Source organism: Crocodylus siamensis, chromosome 7 (genome assembly GCF_052110815.1).
Source record: "Crocodylus siamensis isolate JL-2025a chromosome 7, ASM5211081v1, whole genome shotgun sequence".
Lineage (NCBI taxonomy): Eukaryota > Metazoa > Chordata > Crocodylia > Crocodylidae > Crocodylus > Crocodylus siamensis.
In genome coordinates, this window is record NC_143401.1 from 40,857,841 (window position 1) to 40,884,731 (window position 26,891).

General features: G+C 45.2%; 2 protein-coding genes across 4 annotated transcripts in view; both read right to left on the reverse strand.

Moving 5' to 3' along the window:
* The window catches only part of BMPR1A (bone morphogenetic protein receptor type 1A), a 161,356-nt gene that overhangs the window by 28,795 nt on the left and 105,670 nt on the right, over positions 1 to 26,891 (reverse strand). For all 3 annotated transcript variants that reach the window (XM_090056556.1, XM_090056558.1, XM_090056557.1), the window contains 2 exons: positions 16,169 to 16,395; positions 1,757 to 1,919 (listed from right to left, as the gene is read on the reverse strand). In XM_090056556.1, the coding sequence (XP_089912682.1) occupies positions 1,757 to 1,919; positions 16,169 to 16,235 (230 nt within the window). In that variant the 5' untranslated portion in view covers positions 16,236 to 16,395. The remainder of the gene's footprint in view (positions 1 to 1,756; positions 1,920 to 16,168; positions 16,396 to 26,891) is intronic.
* LOC149859720 (modulator of apoptosis 1-like) lies at positions 24,660 to 25,676 on the reverse strand. Its single transcript, XM_090058704.1, has one exon. It carries the CDS (start codon positions 25,674 to 25,676, stop codon positions 24,660 to 24,662), a length of 1,017 nt encoding a protein of 338 aa, XP_089914830.1.

Genomic DNA, 26,891 nt, shown 5'->3' on the forward strand with positions numbered 1-26,891 from the left:
TAAGTCTATCAAAGATAAATGCTATCTTGCTTCTTTACACACACTTTTGGTACCTTGTTCAAAGGCTCTCCTTGGTTTTTCCTTTTCCAATTCATTCCTTATCTCTACTACTGATGCATTTGTAACATGAAAAAGCATTGCATAATACAGAGTTATATGAAGTTTTTTGTACTTGTGACAGCAAGATGCAGGTAAATTGACATGCTATCACAAGAAAATTTTGTAGAAAAAATAGGCTGACAAAGACCTAAAAGGCTATAAACAGATGTTCATTTCTACTGGTGGAAATTTCTCAGAAATCTTTCTGGGGGAGAGAGTGTACAGACATTCCATCGCCCCCTCACTTCTGCTCTCCCTGCCTTCCTCAGACCAGGGTAATCCTAATCTGGAGACAATATGGGAAGTAACACCTGCTTCATTCCTCCCAGACCCTTGGGGGAATGGAATAGTGAGGAATGTCCCTCCCTTGTGGGGGGGGGGGGTCTGGGCAGGGAACAGTTTCTTCCACCCCATTCCTGGTCTGGGAGCTGAGCAGAGGGAGCAATACAGCAAATCCCCCAGCCCCTTCCCCAAACCAGGTAGTGTCTCATCTTCCCAATCCCAGTCCAGGAGTCAAAAGGGAGCAAAGAGACAAAGCCTGCAGCTGGGAGTGCCGTTTGGGGAAGAAGGGAGCAACAGTGGCCGCTCCTCTCTTGTCCTAGACCAGTGTGGGAGGGGACGGGAGAAGCAAGGCAAAGCCCCCATGCTCCCTCCCTAAGCCAGGCACCTCCTGATTTGGGAGAGACAGGGAGCAGGGGTGGCTGCTCCAGGAAGGCTTTGCACCCCATTTTTCCCCTCCCTTTTTGGGCTGGTCCAGGAAAAGAGGGGGAAATCAGGCAGGGAGAATTGAAGAGCTGCTCCTACGCTCTATTCCTGGTGTTACAAGTGGGTGAGTGCTTTGTCCTGTCACCCCAGAGAGAGCCTCTCTTGGCCTGGTCCCCACCTCACTGGCTTCCTGTTGGCCCCACACCATCCAAAGCTGAACTGTGAGAGTGGCGATTTACAATCCAGCAGAGCCATGAACTACGCTTAGGGATGCTCTCCCCAAGATACTTCCTAGTCCCACTGGCTTTTAAATTATGCTAGGAGTGGAAGGGAGCACTGGACAAAGCCCCAGCCCTCTTCTCACTCTGGGGTCTCTGGTGTGAGAAGCAGGCAACAGGCTTTTAGCACTGCTACCTTCACTCAACTCTTGGCTCCTGAGAGTCAAGCAGATGGAGTTGCGTGACAAAGCCCCTGCCTGCTTCTCACACCAGAGTCCCTGGAATCTGAGGAACTGGCAGGAAGTAGTTAGCAGCTGCTTCTTTTCCCACCTCCTGGTCTATGGAAGGGGAAGGAGCAGCTGCCCCCTTCCATAGATCAGAATGCTCCAAGTCTGTGGTGACTCTGGTCAAAGGAAGGTACAAGAGCCTCTATCCCCAGCTCAAATCCTCCTGGGCCCTGGATGTAGTTAAGCTAGGAGACAGTGTACACTAACGTTCACTCTCCCAGGAGAAACTTGCCCAGGACCAAACTCGCCCTGGTTGAAGTCATCTTATTTTTCTTTCAAAACTGCCATTTCTGGTCCGGAAAAAGGAGCAAGAAGGTTTGCATGCTTTTGGTTTCTACTAGTAGAAACTGAACATCTGTACATCGTTAGTGACAGCCTTCAAGAGATGCTCAACACTAATGAGCAAGAGAAACTGCCAAACTCTTATATCTTGTGTACAATACTTACATGCATGTATTATTAATGGCATCATCCGGGCAATGTCCTGAGCAGTAGCACTTCAGAAAAGGTAAGGTGTCTTCTGGAGCCAGCGTTACTCCATTTGCCTGTTTCTTCTGGTCAGGATTTGTCTTCATTCCTGTGCCATGAAGCATACTATCTAGATTTTGCCCTGTGCATCAAAAAACATAAAAGGAATGATTCACGTATGTTCCTCCTTTGCAACTGGATAAAAATTTCAGAGTGAAATCCAAAACAGTAAAAAATGTAAATGTAGATCTGATTACACACCATGTAGAAGAAACCTCTCAAATGTCTTGTTTCAGTAACCTTGTGTAGGGTAACTATTTTATTCAGAAATACTTATCAACTGAATTCTTAGATATCTGGTTTAGCCAGCAGATCTCATTTATTTTCTGATTGTGAAAAGCATTAAATGAAAAACTGAAAAAAGGGTAACCACTTTTAAAAGCTCATCTGCAATATAAGAATTAAAAGAATTTTCTCATTTCTTTCAGAAACTGTCCTTTTTATTCACGTATTACGTGGACAAATGTACAGAAGGGCTTGACAAAGATGTTACTTTATGAATGATTGCAGGTACTTAACACACAGTTTCTTACATGTTAAGTAAAACTGATCTGCAGCCAATTTAACCGGATTTTAAATCCTGAAGAGTAGCAATAGTAATTCCTGCCACGCTTAAGGTTTTCAGACCTTTGAGAAATCTTCAGTGTTAATTTTCATTTTCACTCAATGTAGATGCCATGAAATATATATCCATACAAAAACTGCTTTAACAGACTGTAAACAGTGCTAAGTAACATTGCAAATAGTCCTAGAATTCTCAGACTAAGGCCTCTGTGAAAGACCTTATGAGGGGAGGTTGAGAGATCTGGATCTCTTCAGCCTTCACAAGAGATGGCTGAGGGGAGACCTTGTAGCCACCTTTAAGTTTATCAAGGGAGGACAACAGGGAATTGCTGATGTGCTGTTTACCAGAGCGCTCCAGGAAATAACTAGGAATAATGGGTGTAAACTAGTGGAGAGAAGATTTAAGTTAGACATTAGGAAGAAATTTTTTTACAGTAACGGTGGCCAGAATCTGGAATGGGCTACCAAGAGAGGTAGTACTATCACCTAACTTGGAGGTCTTCAAGAGGAGACTAGATAGGCACCTGGCTGGGGTCATCTGACCTCGGTCCTGTTTCCTGCCAGGGGCAGGGGATCGGACATGATGATCCACTGTGGTCCCTTCCTACTCTACAATCTATGAATCTATGAACTGAGTATCACTTCAGGTTGCTGGAGTGCAAGTAGAAAGAGACACTGGTCATGGTAGAGAATTATGAACAGAGTTACTAGCTCATGTGCCTGCTAACTTTATTCCCCAGCAGCTGCCTCATTGAATGTCTTCCCTGTTTCCTTTTAAACCAAACTACCTACATAACTTCCCCAAATAAGGGAAATGTTTCTCTCATTCCCTGATCTACTTCTACTGTTTCCAATGCCACAGATCCTCAAAGTGTGAGTTATCAGAGATTTGCAGACATTACACATATTTAGTGCTAGAACTGTGGCCATTTCCAAAGGTTGGGTTGGAAGGTCAAGGTAAAAGAAGACACACGTGTGTGTGCATGTGCGCAAGTGCATATGGTACTGATGGAAGAAACCACATGCAACTCAGTGAAGGGAAGGAGCACATCTTGAAAAGCAAGGCTTTTACTAAACTGCATGTATTCTTTCTGCCTTCAGGTGCTGGGTGCCAAAAAAAATGCCTGCTACTGACTGGTTCATATGGCTCCCTGTCACATTTACCAAGCACTAACCTTAGAGAAGTAAGAATATTTTTGTAACACTGCATTTCATTCTTTAAAATTTAAAAAAGTATGCTAGATGAGCCCTTGCACTTTTTGCAGTTAAACGTGAAAATAAACACACGAAACTTAATCTTATTGCATTAATCAACATACAGACTTCCATCTTTCCCTCCAGATTAGCAGAGCATACTGTGTGTATTTTCTAGCTTTAATTATTTGAAAGAAAACACTTGCAGAAAGTTTGCTTGGTTCAAGCAATTCAGAAAAAACATATCCCTCCAAAATAACAAAACATTACAAAAAGACTTACTATCTTTTATATATTCTTTTCATATTATATACAAATATTTGCTTTTAATCAATCTTGATGTTGTTAGTAATAAATATTTAAAATATGTTCTTACTATTAAAGAACTGCGTGTTCTAGATGGCCTACTACATCTATTTGTACAGTAGGTATCCCTGATTTACTTGGCAAGAGTTCATTTAATCTCGCTCCTTTTTTACTTCTCTGTGCTATATGGTTTCTTTCCCTGCAAAGTCTGAAAAACAATTTTTGATACTCTTGCTGTTGACAGTGCCATACGCTTTAACTTTCGCATTCAAGAACAAAGGCATAATGGACAAGCAGCTGTGTTTTGAAGGCTTTGGCATGTGTTCAATTTGTGCCATTCCAACACGGGAATGTTGTGCTGTAGCAGAACTTGGGATGTAAGATGAGAGGAACATGCTCGATGTGCCTGTCTCAGTGTACAGTACTCAGACTCCACCACTAGAGGGACATGGAGCAGATATTTCAGCACACCTTGGCTCAGTTAATTCCTGCGAACAGTGCAGAGGAAAGCACTGATTGACTGCCTGGCTGACTGCTCCTAACTCATGGGGGAAGCTGATGCTTCTGGAGCTGCATGGCTCTGAGGCTCCAAGGGTTGTAGGGCTTTGGGGCAGGAGGATGGGAACTGAAACTCAGGGGGTCAGATGGTGGTGGCAAGGCACTACCTTGCTCTTTCCCTGGGTACCCCAGTAGAATCTTACCCCCATGTGCAGTGGGCCAGTTCACAGCTCATTGGGACAATTACAGGTTAATTTTTGCCTCCAGAGCAGGGAGCAATGCATTATAGAATGGTAGAGCAAAGTGGTATCTCCTTGGAGTAGGCATTTGTCTGATCTGTCAAAGATACCACTCTCCAGAAATAAACCTCAACTGATAGGGCAAAATTCTGCAACTCCTTTCTCATGCTTGCAACATCAAACAAGGCTTGAATACTTCTGCTCACATGTTGGGATCAAAGTATTTGGAACATCAGAAATTGAACTTTTTTCCTCCCTTTGTAGAACTACAAAGCAACAGGCTTAAATAACAGCAAAACAAATTTAGATTATATCCCAGGAAAAAAAACTTTCTAACTAAGAACAGCAGGACAATGGGACCTCCTTCACTGGAAGTTTTCAAGAGGCTTTGAATAGGTTAGTTATTAGTAAACATGCATCTTGCAGGGGCCTAGATTAGAGGACCTGCATACTCCCTTTCAAAACCTATGTTTCTATGATTTCCTAAATAAAACTTTTAAAGTCATTTGTTGTTAAATGTCAGAAGACTTACTTTTTGAAGTCCCCTACCTTTATGATCTGCAGAGCTACAAACACTTGGACTGCATCCTCCTTGGGAAGTCCATAGTTTCATAGTAGGAGGGATCTGATCAGATCATCTAGCCTGACCCCGTCACAGGCAGCAATGAATGCTGGGTTCACAAAACCCCAGGCAGGTGATCATCTAACCTCTTCTGAGTTTGCCCAAGGTAGGGGTGAGGACCACTTCTCGAGGAAGTTGGTTCCAGATTTTGGCCATCCAAACTGTAAAATATTGCCTCTTGATCTCTAACCTAAACCTATTCTCCATCAACTTATTACCATTGTTCCTCATCAGCCCAGGAGAATAGGGCTCTTCCTATTTGCTGATGATCTCCCCTGATGAGTTTGTAGGCAGCCATCAGGTTTCCCCTCAGCCTCCTCTTGCAGAGGCTGAACAGGCTCAGGTCCCTCAGTCTCTCCTCACAGGCCCTGTCCTGCTGCCCGCTCACCAAGTGGGTGGCCCTCCTCTGAACCCTCTCCAGGCTGGCCACACCCTTTTTAAAGTGCAGCACCCAGCACTGGACGCAGTACTCCAATTGCGGCCTGACCAATGTCACATAGAGGGGGAGTATCACCTCTCTGGACCGGCTTGAGATGCATCTTCGGATGCATGACAAGGTATGGCTGGCCTTGCTGGCTGTTGTCTGGCATTGGCGGCTCATGTTCATCTTGGAGTCAATAATGACTCCAAGATCCCTTTCCGCCTCTGTGCTTTCAAAAGGGGAACTCCCCAGCCTATGTATGCTGTGGATTAATTCTCCCAAGGTGCAGCACCCTGCATTTCCGTAAGAACTACTTCATCCATAAGAACTACTTCACAGTCAGGGCAGCCAGGATCTGGAAGCAACTTCCAAGGGAAGTGGTGCTGGCTCCTACCCCGGGGGGTCTTTAAGAAGAGGCTTGATGCCTACCTGGCTGGACTCATTTGAGTCCAGTTTTTCTCTTGCCCAGGCAGGGGATCGGACTTGAAGATCTACAAGGTCCCTTCCGACCCTACTTCTATGATTCTATGATTTGTCTACACTGAATCCCATCCTATTCTCATCTGCCCACTTTTGTAGTCTGTCTAAATCTAGTTGCAGCCTCTCTCTTCCTTCAAGTGTGTCCACCTCACCCCACATCTTAGTGTCATCAGCAAACTTGGACAGCGTGCTTTCCACCCCCTTGTCCAAGCTGCTGATGAAGATGTTAAACAGTGTGGGCCCGAGGACCAAGCCCTGGGGTACCCCACTCTTCACATCTCGCCAGTCTGAGTACAATCCGTCCACCACTACCCTCTGGGTACATCCCATCAGCCAATTTTTTACTCATCCAATTGTGTAGGCATCAATGTCACAGTCACTTAATTTATTGATGAGAATGGGGTGAAAGACGGTGACAAAGGCCTTCTTAAAGTCTAGAAAGACTATGTTCACAGCAACACCATCATTCAAGGATTTAGTTACTTGGTCATAAAAGGCAATCAGGTTGGTCAGGCAGGCCCTGCCTTTGATGAACCCATGCTGATTGCCCTTGAGCATGCTCTCCCCTACTGCCCCACAGAGAACTGCTCCTTGAGGATTCTCTCCAAGATCTTCCCAAGCACTGAGGTGAGGCTTACTGACCTATAGTTACTTGGGTCCTCCTTCCTCCCTTTCTTAAAAATTGGGTCCACATTAGGTAGTTTCCAATCCTTCGACACCTGGCCAGATGACCATGAATACTCATACAGCCAGGCCAAGGGCTCTGCGATAACCCCGACCAGCTCCCTCAACACCCTTGAGTGGAGGACATCTGGATCTGCAGATTTAAAAATGTCTAGGCCTTCCAGAAGATTCCCAACTACATCGGCCTTGTCCGAAGGCCTGACAGAGCTATCCCTGAGATTGTCCCTACCTCTGGTAGGAGGGATGTCCTGGTCCCTGCTCAAGAAAACAGAGGCAAAGAAACTGTTATAAATATCAGCTCTCTCATCTGGTGTAGTCACAAGATTACCATTTGAGTCTTGCAGGGGCCCTACATTGCCTGGTGCCCTCTTCTTGCTCCCAATGTACTCGAAAAAGTACTTTCTGTTGCCCCTAATCCTGGACGCTAGCCTGAGTACCATCTCTGTCTTGGCCTTTCTAATAGCCGTCCTACACTCACGGGCAGAGGAGGAGTACTCCTCCTTGGTGATAGCTCCTCCCTTCCACTGGTTGTATGCCCCCCTTTTAGTCCTCAGGCATTCCTGAATGCCCTTGCTTAGCCAAGGGGGTTTCTGAGCACTCTTACCCCCCTTGCTTCTCTCAGGGACTGTTGCCCTTTGGGCCTGGAGGACTGTTCCCTTAAGGTACAACCATCCCTCATGGACTCCCATCTCCTCTACCTTCTGGGCACTCAGTGCCTCCCCCACTTTTCTCCGAAGCCCACTGAAGTTGGCCCTTCTGAAGTCAAGGGCTTTAGTCTTGTTTTAAGCCCTTGACACTCTGCGCTGGATAGTGAATTCCAGCAGGTGATGATCACTATTGCCCAGGTGGTCAAGGACCTGCAGTCCCCTCACCAGGTCATCCCCAGTGGCCAGGACCAGGTCCAGAAAGTTATTACCCCTAGGGGGGCTGTGCACCTCCTGGGTAAGGTGAAGGTCCTGTAATACAGCCAGGAACCTATGCGAGCAGTCAGACCTGGCTTTCTACTCCTCCCAGCAAGTGTCTGGGTAGTTTAGGTCACCCATGACAATAACATCCCTTGACCTAACTGCCTCCATAAGCTGACTGGAAAAGTCCCGGTCCAGCTCTTCCCCCTGGTCGGGTGGTCTTTGCCATAGTTTTTTTCCCTGCAAAGTTAGCCAAAGTGTGAACTTTGCTGTAAGGGCAAAAGACAGGGTAGATTTGCATCATATAGACTAACTAAATCAAAGATTCATAAGCATCAGCTTGTTTCATTATGTGTTAGCAAGGGACTGATTTAGTTGGTCTGTAAAATGCAAATTTACCCTTCCTTCTGCTTGAGTTCACATTGATTACCTCTCTCTGCTGTAAAACCATACTAATCCACATTACTGTCTCCCTATGAAATTGGCAGAAGGCAGGGTGGGGTGGCACCTCTGAGACCATCTTGTTCATAAATTTGTAAGTGTAGGTTTTATAGGTGACTGCCTAGTTTTTCAGATGCTGTAGGAATGGACTTGCAGAGTGCAGGCATACTAAACAGAAAGGAATGAAGTAACTTAAATACAAAGGATATGGAAAAGGGGAGAGGAGACTGCTGAGAGAGGTGAAGGTAGGTTTAAGGATCAAAGAAATAAACAAAGCAGTTAACCCCCTGAGGGACATAATGGCTATAAAACAGGGGTGGGCAAAATCCAGCTTGCAGGCCTGGCCCATGTGCCATTCAGCCTGAGGCACATCCTGCTGCTCCTGGGCATGCAGCAGGGCTGGGGCAGCTGTGCAGCCGGATTCCATTTCCCAGCATCCCCAGTGCCAGCCCTGGGCCCCATAGAGACTGGGCAGGGCCCAAGCCCTGGGCTAAGCACATGGCGCCAGTGGCCAGGAAAAAACTGCTGCAGGGGGTCGGGGAGGGAGGAAGGCATGCATGCTGACCTGGCTTGCAACAACTCCTGTGTGGCCTGCGGACCCAAATAATTGCCCACCCCTGCTATAAAAGCGAATTCAGGTAATGCAGTAAAAAAAAAACAGTGGCATATGGGAATAGAAGAGAGACAACACCTAGAAACCCCCTCTGTGATAGTACCAATGCCAGAGACAATGGAGCTTCCTGTGTTGCTAGGTTTGTGGATCTTCGGTAATAAATAACAGGTGCCTAGCCTTGGTTCCTGGAGGTTGGGATCATAAATTCTCTTCTGTTTTCCAGAGGTAGTATTTTAAGAGGTTCTGTAGTTCCCTCTTGTACTGGTCAAGTTTCCTCTGGTATTGTTCATAAGATCCAAAGTCAAGTGCTGTGCTGGAAAGTTGTCTCTCTGCTTCCTGCATGCATGCTTTTTTTGTCCATGCTAACTTCCTCCCTTCTCCCCCATCACCCTGTTGTGTGATAATGATATACTGGAGCATATTCTAAAGAAAGCTATTTGCAAGCATCTGGAGGAGGAAAGGCTGATCTCAAGCAGCCAATATGAATTTACAAAGAACAAATCGCGTCAAACAAATCTGATCTCCTTTGATAGATGGATGGATAAAGGAGAGGCTGTGGATACAGTGTATCTGGACTTCAACAAGGCTTCTGACAATGTCCCACATAACCTTCTAAAAATTGGAGAAATATGGGGTGGGCAAAATTACTATACAGTGGATAGACTTAATAGCTGCAAGCAACATGTAATTACTAATGGTTCTGTGTCAGAATGGTGGGAGGTTTCAAGTGGAGTCCCACAGGGGTCTGTCCTAGGCTCAGTGCAGTTCATCATATTTATTAATGATTTGGATGTTGGCAGAGCATTTTTATCCCTCTCTGCTGGACTCTTTCCAATCTGTTCATTCTTTCAGTAAACTAGGGTGCATCCCATCTTGCCCTGCCAACTTGAAAGCATGTAGCTTCTCTAAGTAACCTCTAACTCATTCTTCTTCTAATCCTGGAGTGTTTGTACATGTGACAACATTGGCCGTTCAAGTGGCTTAATTGCCCTTTTGCATCATTTTAATGGTGTCAATATTTGCACCCGTGGAGGTGTATTTCAGTTTAATTTTGTCACAATGTACACATGCAATGGGGTATTTCACTTTAAATGACCTTATTACATAGCAAGGTAAAACCCATTCGATGTATTTGAGTTTGCTACCTAACAAATTGTGACAGTGCACGGAGCACTAGAAGCCCGGACGTGCTTGGGGAATCTTGGGCTTGGTGGGCTTCCAACACCCTGTGCACCATTCCCACCGCCTTCTCCCCCTGCCAGCACACCCATCCGCCCTCCTGCCACCTTACTGCACTAGCCCAGGGGCAACCCAGCCTGTTCCTGGTCAGTCCCAGGTGGCAGGAAGGTAGCAGGAACAGTGTACAGGGTGCTGGAGCCTACTTGCCTCTCCTGTGGCGGGGGGCAAGCTGCCAACAGGCTGAGCAGCCTCTGAGCTGCAGGGGACCCTGGACCTCCACAGTGGTGGCGCTCTGCAGGCGGCACCAACCTGCTAGCACCCTGCCCAGGCAGTACTAGGGGGGTGCTGCTGTAGGAGGGAAGGACCAGGGCCCCCTGCAGGTCAGGGACCACTTAGCCTGCATGCAACTTGCCTTTCCAAGCAGGGGAAATTCAGGTAGGCTCTGGAAAAAGAAAAAGGATTGGGCCCCTCACCACTTTTTTTTCCTCCCGCCTGCCTCCATCTCCTGCAGCTGGGGGATGAACTGCCGGCAGGCCAAGCAGTCACTGAGCTGTGGGGGCCCTGGTTCTTCCCTCCACAACAGTAACGCTCCCTGGAACACCCAGGTGGGCTGCTAATGGGCAGGTGCTGCCCAGGGGGTCCTGCCACCACAGAGGGAAGGAGCAGGGCCCCCTGCAGCTCAGGGCCTGCCGGCAGCTCGCACCCAGTGGCAGGAAAGATAAGCAGGCTCTGGGCAGAAAAAAAAAGTATCAGACCCCTCACTACTTTTTTTTCCACCCTAGTGGAGCCTGCCTGCAGTAGCGGGGCGAGAAGAGGGGGTGGGGGCATCACTGTGATGTGACTGAAGCCCCTAAATTGAAATGGTGGGTTTTTAATTGACACAACAAAAAACCCACCAATTAAAATCCCACCATTTCAATTTAGGGAGAACTAAACCTCCTTTCACATGTACAAGTACCCCAGACTGTTGTTCCAGAGTGAAGCTGTGACCCTCAGGCACAGTCCTTCCTCCTGTGCTGCATAGAGGTCAGGTCTACAGTGGGTTGACACTCAACATTTTTAAGTCTTGGAAATATTCTCTAGGCCTACTTCATCAGATGCTATAAATGGACTTTCAGTCTAAGACTATCACCTACAAAAGCTTATGCCTATCTGAATAAATTAGTCTCTAAGGTGCCACCCTGCTGTGTCTTCTGCCTGACTTCAGATTAACATGGCTAACTACCTCCCTGTACTCCTATAGATCTGGGAATATTCCAGGTTCTTTATGCTAAGGCACACTAGGATTCTTTCCCAGCCAACTGAGGGAGAACTTTTCAAAATTTTCCTCAGGATGAATTATTAAAAGGCACTGAAGAAACATCAGTAATTAAATGATTTATTCTGAATCCTGACCATTTTAGTTTGCATCCCACTAGGCAAGACAGTTGTAACTTAAGTGAGCAGTTAACAAGATAAAGATTCTCTTTGTTATAATAAAGCAGTAAGTTTTAAATGCAAAGCATGCTTTGGTAAAATTTTCCCCCTTCTGTATTTTATGAAGTGAGAATTTTTTTTAAAACTGAAAACATTTTTAAATGCTTTTATTTGAAAATTAATTCTGATTTCCATCCAAAATTTTGAAAACACAAAAAAAATATATGGGGGGGGGAGAGAGAGAGACTTCATTTTCTTTTTTATTCCCTTATTAAAAATTATATTCCTGTGTACAAAATATCTTGGGGGTTGAAGATTTGTTTTCCTGGCCTGTTATAGCCATGTGAATCTGAATGAGAAAATATAACAGTCTTTGCTAAAATCTCTTGTATACCTACACACCATGAACTAGGATTTCATTTCTGTGATGGAAAGAACTGTTCTAAGCCATACAGGAAACAGTTAATATGCATATAGGATGCCTGCTCCTAACAATCACACCAACACCTTCCTATCTGAGGTTTCAAGGCTTTAAATCAACTCTGAATAAAAGAACTAAAATCAAATCTGGAAATGTAAGTTGAAATGTACAGCAGCAGAATTTGCATGGTAGTTTTTAAACTGTCCCAAACATCTGCAATTATATTTGCTTTTAAAAAAAAGTGTTTTTTTTAAAAAAAAGCAAAGCTGGTTTAACAGGATTTACTGAAAACCACTAGAAAAAACAGTAAGGTATGGAAACAAGAGCAATTTACTGCAAGGTAAGTTGGGGTGGGAACTTGATACAGACCAGCTGGTGCACTAAGCTCTTATCTCACAAGGGATTCAGCCCAGTTCCCAGCTACAGGGAAGCTCACAGTGCAGGCTTTACTTCCCTGCCCAGGCTGGGAGCCAACCTGACCGTGCCTCCTCCTTGCTTCCTGGGCTGGCTGAGGAGGGAGTGGGGGGAAAAATGGCCCCCAGTGAGGGCTCCCCACTGCACCTGGCACAGCCCAGCGGGGAGTCCAGAGTTGGGCAGCAGGTCCATTCCCACCCCCACTCCCTCCTCAGCCAGCCTGCTGGTCAAGGAGGGGGCATGGCCAGGTGGCTGGCTCAGCTCATGGCTCCAGGTATGAAGGGAAAAGGAGAAATGCCCCACTGAGGTTTCCTCTTTCCCTTGACACTGGTGAGACCCCAGCTGGGGGTCCAGTGCCAGGCAGAGGGGAGGGTTTCCACCCAGACTGAGGAGGGGGCATGGATCTGGGGAGAGAGGAAGAAGCGGGGAGAGAGGAAGAAGCACTTTGCTGGGGGCTTCTCCCCCTTCCCCCTGTGTGTGGGAGACCCTGGCTGAGGGTCCAGTGTGTGCTGGGGGGGGATTTTCCCCCAGGCAACCTCTTCAGCTGGACTGGACTGAGGAGGCAGAGTGGAGCTAGGGGCACCAGCTCTGGGCACAGGGAGAAGGGGGAAAAACAACCACCAGGGGCTTCCCTCCTTCCCCCCGTCCCCAGTGCTGGAGACACCCCAGCTGGCGGTTTGGTGAGGGGGAGAGGAGGAGTCCCCCCCATGCCCCCTCCTCAGCTGACTGGTGGATAAAGAGGAGGTGTGGCTGGGAATATCACTCATCTCCCAGCTCTCTGCACTGCCCAGCAGGCTGGGAGGTACATTTTAGCACCCCTGGCTCCAGGTATGGGCCATTGCAGGGGTCTGGCTGCCTTTCACTTTTGAAAAGTGAACATCAGTTCACTTTTTTATTGGCTAAATCTAAGTAGTTTACAGAAACTTGCAAGGATTGAATCAATTGAGGTGGTCCAGTCATCCACTCAGGTGATCTTCAAAAAGCATCTTGATGCTCATCTCGCTGAGGTCATCTGATCCCAGCAGTCTTTGCTGCTCAAGTGCAGGGTGGGGCTGGACCCAATGATCTGTAAGTTCCCTTCCAGCTGCTAACAACTATGAAATTATGAATTCAACCTCAGGCTTTTTGGCTGTCTGTATTTAGCCATATAGTGCCATACTTGGATCATCCTTTTTCCGTAACTCAACTCCTGTACAATTTGAAAGTATTTTCAGATAATGAGAAGGTGGTTGCATGAATTTTATCCACAACTGTCACTCTGATCAATTACTTTGTTGTACTACTTTCAGAATCTGTTAGATTTTGACATTTGGGCTGGTTTCTTGTTAAAGAGCTGCAAATAAACTCCTGTCTTTTCTTGCCATTACTACTTCATCTGGCACACTTTTAGTCCCTGACCAAACATGCCTAAAACGAAAAAAGTAATGGTTAAAGCAAGACAAGTTATCCTATTTGTTTCTTTTTATTATGCTGAGGGGCAGTTCTTACAAAATTCCAAAAAGGGGGCTTTAACCACAGGATTCTGAATAGACTGCATTTTTTCTGTACTTTTTATTAAGGTGTGCTTCATCTTTTTCATAATACAAGACTGGCTAAAAAGTGCAACAAGGATGCACAATACAGGGCCAGTGATACCCTATCTTCCTTGAGGGCTAAGGAACGGGAGAGAGAGAATGCCATAGTTTTGTTTAGGAGGGTTATCACGGGAATATGGTGACTTGACCTTTCTTAGTACTCTTTAAAAAAAAGTGTTGCCTCTTTGTTAAGCCTAGCACAGATTCTTACCATCTGAAGCTGATGATAGTGCGACTATGCATGTATGGACCTCAAGAATCATTATATGCTGAATGTACTGCTACTTTAAATTTGAGCTCATCTTCATCTCAGAAAGCTGTCCAAACAATTTTCACAGCACGCCTCTTTCATTTCCCAAATCTACTGTGAGCTTCCCTGCAGATCCACAATTCTGCAACACGTTGCCAAAGCTGCTGTCCTCCACTGCTACAGTCATCCCCATTTTGCACTTTGAAAATGTAATAGCTTGTTATAATCAAATACAGTTTCTCTTTCAAGCGACAAACTTCATAGCAGCAGGGCACTGGCAGCCATTATCCCCATTTTTTCTGTGGCAAATTAGGGCTCCTACAGACTTGCAGTAAGGCTGCTTTGATGTGCTATAAATCTAGCATGTCAGAGCAGACTCAATTAACTGGGTCTGCTGGAGTGTGGAAATTGATGTGCCCCATCAGCTTCCAGCATCACGTGTATCAGTGCCCCCATGCTGAAAAATGGTGGTGAGGGGCTTAAAACTAAAACTTGTTCAATGAGCTTTAGTTCAAAGCATCTCACTGCCATTTTTCTGTGCAGGAACCAATTGCGATTGGGTACTTTTAATTAGTGCAGCTGACTAATGAAAGCGTCTCCCTCGACTACCCCCACCTCCCAGAGCACATCTATAAATGCCCTTAGGGTGTCATATTTGTATGTTTATTTGGGGTCATGTTGTATGAAGAAAACATGGTAATAAATACTGCTATGCTAAACTGCAACTTGCAAGCTTCAAGTCTGTAGAAAGTTACAGGCTCTGAAGCACTGAGAATGACAAATCACAGGAGGGGCTCTCCTACAGAGACACAGGACGACTGCACCTTGGGTAGCAACAGTGCATTAGGTGGTGGATGTTATAGTTGTGCCTCCCTCCTAACCATCCTACCCGCTACATGCATAGCCAAGACTTCTGCCCTAGTTACTACACCCCCACCCCCAAATTACTGTGCTGTTCTCCTGGGACATTTATATACATGCTCCAGTACGTGAGGGGTGGGGGTGGGGGGTGCTTTAATTAGAGCTGCTCCATGAGCCACTCTAAATAAAGCACCTGGAGCATCATGTGTATCATCGTTCCCATGCTGAAAAATGGTGGTGGGGGTGCTTTAACTAAAGATCACAGAATAAGCTTTAAAGCACCCCCAGTGCCATTTTTCAGCACGGGGTTGCCGACACACTGGAGTCTGCTGGAGCACAGTAATTACCACACTACAGCAGATTCAATTAAGCGAGTCTGCTCCAACACACTGTAATTGGAGTGTGCAATTACAGTGCGTTGGAGCACCCTCAATGTACATGTATAGGCACCCATAGTTCCCATTCCTTTATGCCAGAGAGCCTTATGGCAAAGAACAGTAAGATTCTGTTTCTGCTTCTTGAAACATTTCGAAAACTCTGGGTGCTAATTTGGAGAGACTCAGGAGAGAACTACATTCAAAAGTAAAACATTCACGTACTACTTTAACAAACTTGGCAGACAACTATTGATTTATGTTCAGAATATGAATGACAGTTTAATTACCATCTGCAAATCTGCTTCTCTGAACTGTGAAGATGACTAATCATTGGTCCACAAAATCTACACATATTCATGACAGGAGATCCAGAGAAAAAGCAACAGCTATTTGCAATGTGAATAAGATGACAGTATAATTGATAAAGACATAACACTACTAGCTTTAATTTTTTTTTCATATCTGTATCACAGAGGACGACAGCCTGATTTAATGTTAAGTTTAAACAAAGCAATTGATCATATCTTTACTTCCCATCTTACTTTAAAGTTTTGTTTTTTGTTATCAAGTGCAGCATTTTCCTCTAAATGCATTTCTTATTGCACACCTGTTAAATCTGATTTAACCACTTTAACCTAACATGCATAGATACATGTTTTTTCTGTTAAAAGCCCGTTATATTTTCTAGACAAGTAAAAAGATGAAAGCACTTCAGCCACCTAATTTTTTTCCCTGCAAGAGCATGGGATTGTACAATAAGATGTGTAAACAGAACTAGTTTCATAAATCTAAGGGAACAAAAAGGAACTTCAGTTACAATTATTAAAAAACCAAAATAAACCATGAGATTATTTTACTAAATATACACTTACCTTGAACCTGAAGAACAATGAACAGATAGGCTCCTAGTAATCTGACATAAGCCTTCAGGCGAGTCATTGTTCACTTTGAAACTTTCCTGTGTACTGTCACCTGTAGCAACTGGCCCTGCTGCTTGACAAATTTTAAAGTTGATTGGTTCAGAGAAGCCTCATATAAGCTTTAGTAGCTAAATGATTTAGTAGCTAATGATGATTTAATAATTATTCCAACTTGCCTCCTGAAATATATAATGAAAGTAAGATGTTAAGTAGTTGCTTAAAATTCTTCCACATTTGAAAGAAGGAAAAAAAGGAGAATATTTTAAATGGATCAAATGCAACTGTCCTACTGAAAATTAACTGCATACATTTATTGGGGAAAAAAATCACTGAGATTAAGCCACTTTACAGAATACTATAATTATAACGAAGCCACAATTTCAGTATGAATACTAACAACAAGATATTTTTGAGTGCACCTTAGGCTCAAAATCGTATTTAGAATTTTTACCAAGATCATAAGATATAATGCTACACCCTACTGTGCAAACATTGTCTTAGGAATATGTGTTGTTTTACCACTGGAGAGATGCAATCCATTTAAAAACTGTTAGCCTCTATACTCCTAGCAAAGTATTACTACTATATTACTAAAAATGGTTACTAGTAAGTGAGCTCTTTAGTTATGCCTCTTAAGTAACAGAAACATTACACTCAGATACCACACTTTAGAAAATGCTTGTAGAATAGCAAACACCTAAATGAAAATAATATTGCATGGGAGTCTAATTAATTACTTATTTTTACCATTATAGCCATTTAAGATATGTGAGCTGTACAAAACTATTAAAGTTATTTTTAAAAATGTAGCTGATCTCATTTTACATTCAGGCTCCAAGAAATCAGATATAGAAGACAGTGGAGCCTCTTCCTCTCTTCCCCCACTATAGCCTATTCTTGTTTTTTTGTGAGTCAGTAGGGTCAAGCATTTGCTGAAAAAGATAATATATTCCAGCAGACAGCAATGCAATAAATTATTAATAACAACTTTTGCACCACCTCAGAACATTAATTTGTTCTTGGATTCTCATTTGGGCAGAAAATAAGCCACCACTGAGAAATCATGCCAACTCATGGGAATGCAACCGACTACAAAGTTAAAATATTTACCTGCTTAAGTCACTAAATGAAAAAATAGATAAGACAGTTAAACTAAAAAATTCACAATTCCACGTCCCTAGCTGGCAGATATTCTACTTGCTTTAAGTCAAATTGTTTTGTTCTCTTGCTTGTTCTCCTGTTTATAAGTTATTTTGTTCTGTTACTGTAAGCTGCCCTGAGCCTTTCTTGAGAAGAGCGGCATAAAAATTGAATACATACATGCATAAATACAATGGCTGCATTAAGTGTAGCACTGGTAGTCACTTTTTCCATAATTAAGTTTTTACTGTGATTAATAAAGCAAGCATAATTAGGCCTCAAAGGACTAAAAAGCAACTTGAACACCTAAATAGTTAATAGAGACAAAGAAGATTTTGTACTAAGATGAACAGAGCACTGATTTTGCCTTTCTTTGGCCTCTTGTTTCAGTGGGCTTGACCCCCATGACCTCTGTCAGCCTGGCGCTATTCCTGAATGCAAAAACTTGTATTTGTTCAAGGATATGCTGCAATTACTGTTGGTGGCCGCTTCCACCATAAATAACTCAATCTGTCTGTTGATAGACCCAAGAACTTTTCATTTTAATTAGTGATTCAGAGGCATTTAACATGGAGGTAAATTACTGGCAGAGCAGGGAGGCGTCTGTCACTTTCAATTTGTATAGGTAGAGGGCATGGAGCCTTTGACCTGTGGCCTACTTTTCACACATCTGTGACTTCTTAGTAATGAAGTAAAAAGAAGTTTCATCACTGCAAGATGCAGACAGAACTGATGCAAAGAGAGACTATATCTGGATACAGAACTTTATAAAGCCATAGAACTGGGACAGTTCTAACCGCAATGTACAATGAAATAATTCTACTTGCATTATTATGGCAGAATAGGAAACTAGAATTGAAATAAAACCATGATAGAAGCATTGCTCTATACAACCTTTTCAGTAATACACTAGGCAAACAGTTTGAAAAAGTAAATGCAACATACTTTAATCTTACCTTCAGAAAAAGCTTTAAGCAGTGTCCGAACAATAAAATAACCAAACCATTCTAAAGCAATTGGTTGTAAATGAAAAAATAATAATGCCAAAGTTTGGTATGGAAGCAGCTTTATAGTTAGGAAACATCAATACAGTAGTATTGAATATGAATGTCATCACTTTTTCTTTATTAACCTTTTATAAGGAGGAAAAGTCTAGAAACTTAAATTATTAATAAAATACCTGAAATTAGAAAGGATAAGTTGAGTTTGTATTCAGTGCAAGAGTAAGGAAAGCCTTTAATGAAATGACTTGGTCAGCAGCTCCGTTAAACTGATATATGCCTGTTTTCCTTGTTTCATAAATAAAAACGCTTATTTTTAAAATGTATTTCTTGTTTAAGTTTTCAAGAAATAACAAGTACAACAGAATCTCGCCATCTTGCTCTCTGCTGTGATATTAACTACACTAAAATTGGTGATGTCACTCCATGGCCCAAAAATTTAATAGACGAATGTTCTGGTGAAGTCTCGTAATAAATACATGTTTCATCCACTAGTGTGCTATGAAGTAAACTAAAACTTAACAGTCACAAAGAAATGAATTAGGTCATTTTATGTGATGCATTCCCCCTGTTCATAAAAACCTCAAATGCTGTCAGGAGGGCTTCGTATGGAAAACGTGCATTCTTTTAGCAGGATCAGGGCCATTTTGCACAGTTTCATTTACAAGGCAATGTGCAAACATAATTTCATTTACAAGGCAATGTGCAAACATAACCTCAAAACGGATCTCCCAAATCTTTGAGGAAATTAGAGAGCTTTTAACACAGAGTTAAAAGCAGCTTCAGAATGCTGTTATACCTGGATGCTACTAATTTTATCTCCACACTGAGAATCAGTCATATATATCTAGATATCTATATCTATTTAAATATCTATATCGATATAGACGATTTATTAAATAATCTCTAGCATATATATATGCAAGGGACTATGGACAGGCATTCAAAAAGTTGAAGCCTGAATTGATGAAATCTTTACAGGTTAGAGTAACCTGCAAAGACTTATCCGATTTGAAAGTGACTAGACATTCACTTTTGATTCTGGAAATGCAGGCACATGCCTGCAGAGGCTCAGGCTAGATGCTGGCGGTGCCAGAGCAGCCCTCCCTTCCCTATGGCAGCAACCACAAGGCCAAAGGGAAGCTGCCCTGGGGGGCATGGCCACGCCCTGGCAGGCTGCTAAGTATGACTGTGGAGGGGTTTAAAACCCCACCCTGGCCTGTAGGGACCCTCACCAGGGTGTGCCTGGAGGGGGAGGGGAAAAGCAGCCCTTGCCAGGCTTGTGCCAGGGCGGGGGGGGCGGGGATTAAACTCACCTGTCTCCAGGCAGGCATGGGACTCCAGCTGGGGTCTGTCCACCTTTCCCCCAGTCTTGCTTGGGGAGCTGGGAGCCTGGCCAGAGCTGGCCAGCATGGCCCTGCTATCCATCCAGGGCTGGGGCTGTGGGGTTGAGTCAAGCTGACCTGTGTGTGCTGCTGAGGGTGGATGTAGAGGGGCCAGCCTGGGTTGGGCTGCCAGGGCCAGGCCCTTCCCAATTGGCTGGGACTGCAGGGGCTGCATTACCAGATTGCTCCCAGCTCCCAGGCCCGATATAAAAAAATTATCTTTTACTAATAAGAATTTTTGATAAATCTTAGAAACTTATTAGCTAGAAATGACTTAGAAGGGGAAGAACCTGGGTATACTAATTGATCACGAGTTATGAATGTGATGCAGCTACAAAAACAAATGTGACCATATGATGCATCAATCTAGATACTTCCTACGGAAACAGGGTAGCATTAATGTCAAAGCACAAAGCACTAGTTAGACTTCATCTGGCATTCTATGTATAGTTCTTGTTATGCATGTTCAAGAAACATGATCTGAAACTGGACAAAGTGCAAAGAAGGGCTACTAGGATGATCAGAAGGGCTATTAGGATGATTCAGAAAGCCAACCACATGAAAGGAGACTCAAAGAGCTTAGCTTATTTAGTCTAGCAAAACAAAGGCTGACAGGAAATATGATTGTGCACTATACACCGGGGTTGATAAACACCATTAAGAAGAAGTGCTATTTAAGCTAAAGGACAATGATGGCACAGGAACTGGCCACAATTAAAATTAAGTCTGATTTCTAACCATCATGAATGACAGTGAAGTTCTGGAACAGCCTTCCAAATGGGAACAAAGGTCATTAGTAGCAGATGAAGCTTCACTAATTTATGACAGGTATTATGTCAGGGCAATGGACTTGACCCAGGGTAGAGAAGGCCAAGCTTTTTGGCAGGTGTGGTACAAATTAGCCCCTCACTCTGAGTACTACTCTGATCCCTTACCCTTGCCTCTGTCCAATCTGATGCTCTGCTTTCTGCTCCCAGCCCTCTGCTCCTTGTCTGATTTGCTACTCTACTTTTGGCTCTCTGCCCTATCTGCCACTGTGCTGCATGTCCTCTTCCTGATCTGCCACGTGCCACATGCAGAGGTTGTCCTGCCACTTGCAGCACACAGGTTGCAAGTTGGCCACTCCTGGCCCAAGGGATTCCTACTAGAACTTTGTGTAATACATTTAAAAGGGACACAAGTTCAAAATCTAATCACAATGACAACCATTTGTAAATAGTTTCAAATTCTGAACCTGCAGACTTCCCTGGTCAAATTTAATCATTTTATATCCATCCGTTTTTCCTGGAGAACCTTTTCTTTTCTATGAGAGAGAATCCTATACAAAGAAGCAAAAGCTAACTATACTTAAGTGCTGACAAATTATCACACAATACAAGGTAATTCCCAACCCATCAGATTTAAGTGCACTGCATTATTTTATTGTATTATGAATAATGAAACTAACACATCATTACAATTCAGAGGCAAGACAATATACCCGGGCCAGATTCATAGGTGATATAAACCAGTTTAGCTCCACTGAGATAATGCAGTCAACATAAATTTTTAGAAAGAACATAATCAATTTATCCTTATTAATTTTTAAAACACATTCTGTCCTATACTAATGCATGTAACCTGAATGGGTTTTGCTAGTCCAATCATATGCTATTATGACAGCACAATTAAGTTCTAAAACTTAAAATGTGACAGAAATGCATATTTCAGTGCTCTGTGACAAAACATGTCAAATTTTATAGAAGTTTTAATCCAATATGCATTTGTGTACATCATATACCATCAGGTGCAGAACAGGAAATAAAAGAAAAAATGTTTGGAGAATGTTTATAAATAACAGTAGTTCACTTTGTGATGGGGTAACTCAACCCTGCTGTTACTGCAATAGTGTTTCTGTTCATATGGAAGTTAGTAGCAATTTTGCTTCCTGAAACAAAGTCATAATCAATAGAACATATCTCAGGGGTGGGCAATTATTTTGGGCGGAGGGCTGCTTTCCCAGTTTTGGCAAGCTGTTGAGGGCTGCATGGGTAGCCCTGCCCCTTGACAGGTGCCCTGCCCCCTGGTCACCATCTTGGGACCAATGTCTCAGGGCCAGTGCCGATGGGGCTGAGCGCAGGGCGCAGGCTGGCAGGGGTCTGTGGAGCGGGGCTGGGCTGCACCAGCAGGGAGAGGGGGGAGCTGGCCCAACTCCATAGAGCCCCTGCCAGCCAGAACCCTGTATTCCTGCTGCCCTGCTGGCGCTGGCCCCAGGACACCAGTGTGGGCCCCGTGCACCTGCTAACTCTCAGTGCCACCCCAGCCCCACAGTACAGGTGAGGGGCAGCACACAGCCCTGACCCCCTGCTCGCCAGCAGGGAAGAAGTTGGTGTTGAGCATAGGAAAAAGTGCTGCCCTCCCTCCCCCGTGGCCCGAGCTCCCTGCTGCAGCCACTCACAGCCCATGTGGAGCTGTCCTGAGCAGGCACAGGTGAGGGTTGGGGTGGAGAGGCAGCAGATTTTTGCAGCTGGCCCAGGTTCTGGGTAGCTGCTGACAGCTACAGAGCCCGGCTGGGGGGCAGGGGCAGCAGGGCATCCTGCCATGTACCCCCTTGCCCTCATTTTGTTTTGAGCAGGCGGGGGCAGCCCCGCCCGGGCTGCAAGCAGCTGCAGCAGGGAGCTCTGGCCACAGGGTGGGCAAGGGGCCGCTTTTCCCAGTGCTCCACACCAGCTCCTTCCCTGCCCTTTCCCTCACCCCTACCCGAGGTTCCGGCACAGGGCAACCATGTGGTTCCAGGCCAGAAGCCCCTGCTGAGGGGTCCAGCTGGGGGGCCGGGGTTGGACAGGCCCTGCTGTTGCGGGAGCCTGCTGGGCTTTCCCTGGGTCCTACTGCCCTTGGTTCCTATCGTTTTTGACAGGAACCAAAGTCAGAGAAATATTCATTTTCAAAATTTTTTAGGGGCCCCACGAGTTGGATAGAATGGCCTCACAGGCCGTATTTTGCCCGTCCCTAACAAATCTGAAGGGTCAAGTTTCTTTCAAATTTTTTGCTGAATTCTCATCAATAGGATTATTCCTTCATTTGTAAAGTGGTAAACATTTCTCCCCCCCCCACAATTAGGAGAGAGCTGGCTGTCACAGTTATTAATGATGAAGAAATTACAGTATAGCCATTTTTTTTTTTTTACCATTCTCACTTTACTCCGTAATGCCCATCTCCCTGTTACTCAGGAATTCTCATTCATTTTTACAGAATTTCTCCAAAATTTTAAAGTACTGAAATTCTGATAATTATTTTCAGTGCCATCAGATGTTTACACATATACTATGCTACAGACATCACACATTTTCTAATTTAATGACCCTCATTCACCATTTGACTTTTATTCATCTTGACTCATTATTTTCCTCTATTTAACTCTCTTCTTGGTTGCCACTGGGGCAGCATGTTTTACTAAGTGTGACAATAGATGGGGTAACTCAACCCTGCTGTTATTGCAGTAGTGTTTCTGTTCATATGGAAGTTAATAACAATTACTAACTTGACACCCTTGCTCCTTCCCAACAGAACTGACATCAATTCCTTCTATTATTATCCAGCAAGGTATATGTATCCCAGATAACTTGGGTATATACTCTCCTTCCCCAATTGAAGGGGATTATTAGCTGGCAGGTGTGCTGTAGGGTGGGAACTGCTGACCCTCTGTCCCTATAGAACCAGGCCACGACAGTCAGGGGACTTACCTATATACACATTTATAGTGTATATAGTTAAGGGTGATGATTTTGTGGTTGAGGAGCTCCTGCAGATGCTGCCGGACCTCCTCCATCTCAGCCAGTGGTATGCGATGCGATCTTTCACAAAAGGGTCTGGGATCGCTAAGGCATATCTGGTGCTCAACACCTTTTGCCTACATCCCAGTCATGCATGGAAAATACATTGGCCCCATCCTGGAGTTTTTTCTGTAACTGGACCTTCCATTCCTCAGGTGTGGAAGAATCCCCAAAGAAAAAAACAGTTAGGATCTATGTGCAGGGCACTGTCCTTTTTTTTCCTGATTCACCACATCTGCTTCCCATACAGTGGCCACTTTTTGCCCCGGGTGCACAACTACATCTCTTAGGGAAGGATTTACCACCACTACAGTGACTTGCTCCCCTTTCAATTCTTGAGCCTCGAATACTTCACTGGGGAATCTCAAAGTTCCCAATCCCCTTTTTCAAGAGAGGGTCTCCACCACAACGGGTCCTAGCTGCTGGGGCTCTCCCCCCTACCTGCATGTAGTGGGTAGGGTCCACTGGCTTCGGGCAGGGATCTTCTGGGGGGCCATCCCAGAGAAATTCAAAGCTCCCAGTATTTGGGGGGGGATTTTCCCCATACACCTTCTCTCCCAACGGGCACAGGCCTCAGAACATAGAGCGTGCATTAGTAACTGCTCCTGATAGTATGGGCCAGCCTGTTGCCTACAATATCGGGTCAGGACTTGGAATACACTGGACTTGGTCCCAATGAGGAGGGAGGCCCCCTTTATCCAACCTGAGTCCGGATACATTAGGGCAATGGAATTCACCTCCTTCTCCACCCCAGCCACAGATGTGAGGAACTTGATACAAATTTCTAAGTACCCATGGTAAGGGTATGGGTTCTGGCTAAGCCCAAACAGACCCAGCCCAGTAAGAGGATGCAACACCATGTGCTGAAGGTGTGGGTTTTTTTTGGTTTTGTTTTTTTTATAGAAGGACTCAAATATTATGGTCACTTGCGATCCACTATCCAGAATGGCCATACACATTTTGCCATTCACTACCACTGGGACCTCTGCCCTAGGGCCTGTTAGTTCTTCAGGCAGTGAGTTTGAGACCAGGGCTTGGGAGTCTGGTAGGCTCTGGGGAGAAGCTGACTCCCCTGCTCCACCCATCCCTTATTTCCTGCCCCCCATCAGGCCTTCAGCCACTCAAAAACTAGGTCTAGGTTGTCCAGCTGTGTATAGTCTTGGGCTAAGTGCCCATATTCCCCACATTTATAACAGGTCCCCAGCATCTTAGTCCCAGCTTTGGTCTTGGCCCAGGGTGGGGCAAAGGATTGGGTCCAAGGCTGCCTCCCTGGAGGAGCCCTGGAGACTGTGGCTGCCCACACTGGCTGAGAGGACTCTTCTTCAAACTCTGAGGGGCCCTCTTCTTGTGGGGTCACCGCCGTTACCCGACTAACAGGTCCCTGATGTGAGAAGACTTCTTCACGGACCCACATGGCATCCCATAGGTGAAGGATCTTCTCCTCCTCCCTCATTTCTTTCACTAACTTGCTGAATCCAGGATGGTTGGTTTTCCGATCAGCCAGATTCAAAAGCCTAATAAGGGCCAGGTTGTATCGGGCCCCTATTTGGACCTGCCAGAGCCTCACATGATCCACCTTGGTCGGGCTAATGGCCCCTTGCACAACCACTCTTTGCAACACCTGCTCCAAGCATAACAAATACGAAGATGCAGCCTCGCCTTTGTGCTGGAACGTGCTGAGCAGTTCATAGTATGCTCTCCCACCATGGGATGGCTGTCCAAAAACATCCTGTAGGGTCTGAAGGCACTGCTGTGTGGTGATACCAGGATTCTGGAGCTTAGAAGTCTGGATGACTCCAAAGGCAGGCTCCCTTAGTACGTCAAGAAGATGCTGCCGCTTCTTTTCATCTGGTATCTGCCATGTCATCAGAGTTTCCTGTATGTGGGCAGTCCAGGACTTGAACCCTTCCTCTCCTAGAGGGACTGGGAGATTTCCTGAGAAGTTCCTCAGTCTTTTATATGCAGGTTGGCCATTTGAAGAATTTAGCACTTCCCTGATGACCTGCTGCAAAGCCACAATCCATTCAGAGATAACACAGGGGGATGCTGTTGCCATTCCTTGCTCAGCGGATCCTTGCCCATTCTCTCTCCCAGATTGTTGAGGACTAGCAGGATCCGACATGATTCCCTTTCTGGCTCTCTATAGAGACACACACAGCACCTTACAATACCAAATTACCTGCTAACAGATCCTGGGCGACCCCCCAGAATGTAACCCAGGTAACTTGGGTATATACTCACCTTCTCCAATTGAAGGGGATTGTTAGTTGGCAGGTGTGCTGTGGGGTGGGAACTGCAGACTGCTCAGTTTCCCTCCGTCCCTATAGGACCAGGCCAGCCCAGTCAGTGGACTTAACTATATACACATTTATTTACACTAACTTATCACAAGGGAAAGGAATATGGATACAAACATATGTACAATGTATAAATATATATTTATACGATATCTAAACCAGTAACACAAACAATACCCTTTGGGTAAATGACAGAAAACCTTATACCAGTGCTCCAGATATAGGTAAATCACAGGTAAGTATCTGATCTGAAACAGATAAACCCCAAAGATAAACTCAATCCCAAGGGGAAACCCCAATGCCCTTGGGCCTTTCCCAAGCCCTACAAAGAAGCTGGTAACTTTAGGGGGGCCCTCTCAGTGGGACCTCCTCTTTCAGGAGCCCTTAACTAACCGGGGGGGGCAAACTCCCCTTCCCTGTGGGAATCCTCTTTTCCCTGCAACTCATGGCTCCCAGGCCTGGAGGGTGGTCCTCATCCTCTGTCCCAAGCTGTTTTCTTGCCTACAGTGGGCTTCGGGGGGGGGGGGAGGGGGAAGAGGTGTTGCTGTCCCCTGGAACAGGGCTCCGCAATGCAGGGCTTCTGGGGCCTCTGGCTTGGCCCTGTTGGCTGGCTCAGTAGCCCGATCACTGTCTGGCTCTCTGGACTCAACCTTTTGCTATGGGTCAGAGGCCTGGGCTCCTTTGTGTAGCACCAGGCTGGGTCTGCTCCTGGACTCTCTGTGTAGCACCTCCTGCACCAAGCTCCCAGCCTCGTTCTGGGGGTTGAGGACCTGAGCTGCCCAAGCACTCCAAAGGTCCTACTCCATGCACCATCCTGTGCACCATGTCTCTGGCCGCATGCCAGGGGTTGCAGACCTGAGCCACCTCACGCAGCTCCCAGGCTCTGGATGCCACGTGCAGTGCTGCACACTGAGAGCCTAGCTGCTGGAGCGGTCTGCTGTTCCCCACTGATGGAAGTCTTCAGGGGCACTTCTGGGCTACTGCTTCACATTGCTGAGCAGCCTTCCTCAGCTCTTCTAAGCCCCACTCTTCTCTCTCTC

What these genes read in the sequence shown, in the direction of transcription:
- LOC149859720 (XM_090058704.1), bottom strand. Translation starts at nt 25,676, where the DNA reads ATGTCGGATCCTGCTAGTCCTCAACAATCTGGGAGAGAGAATGGGCAA.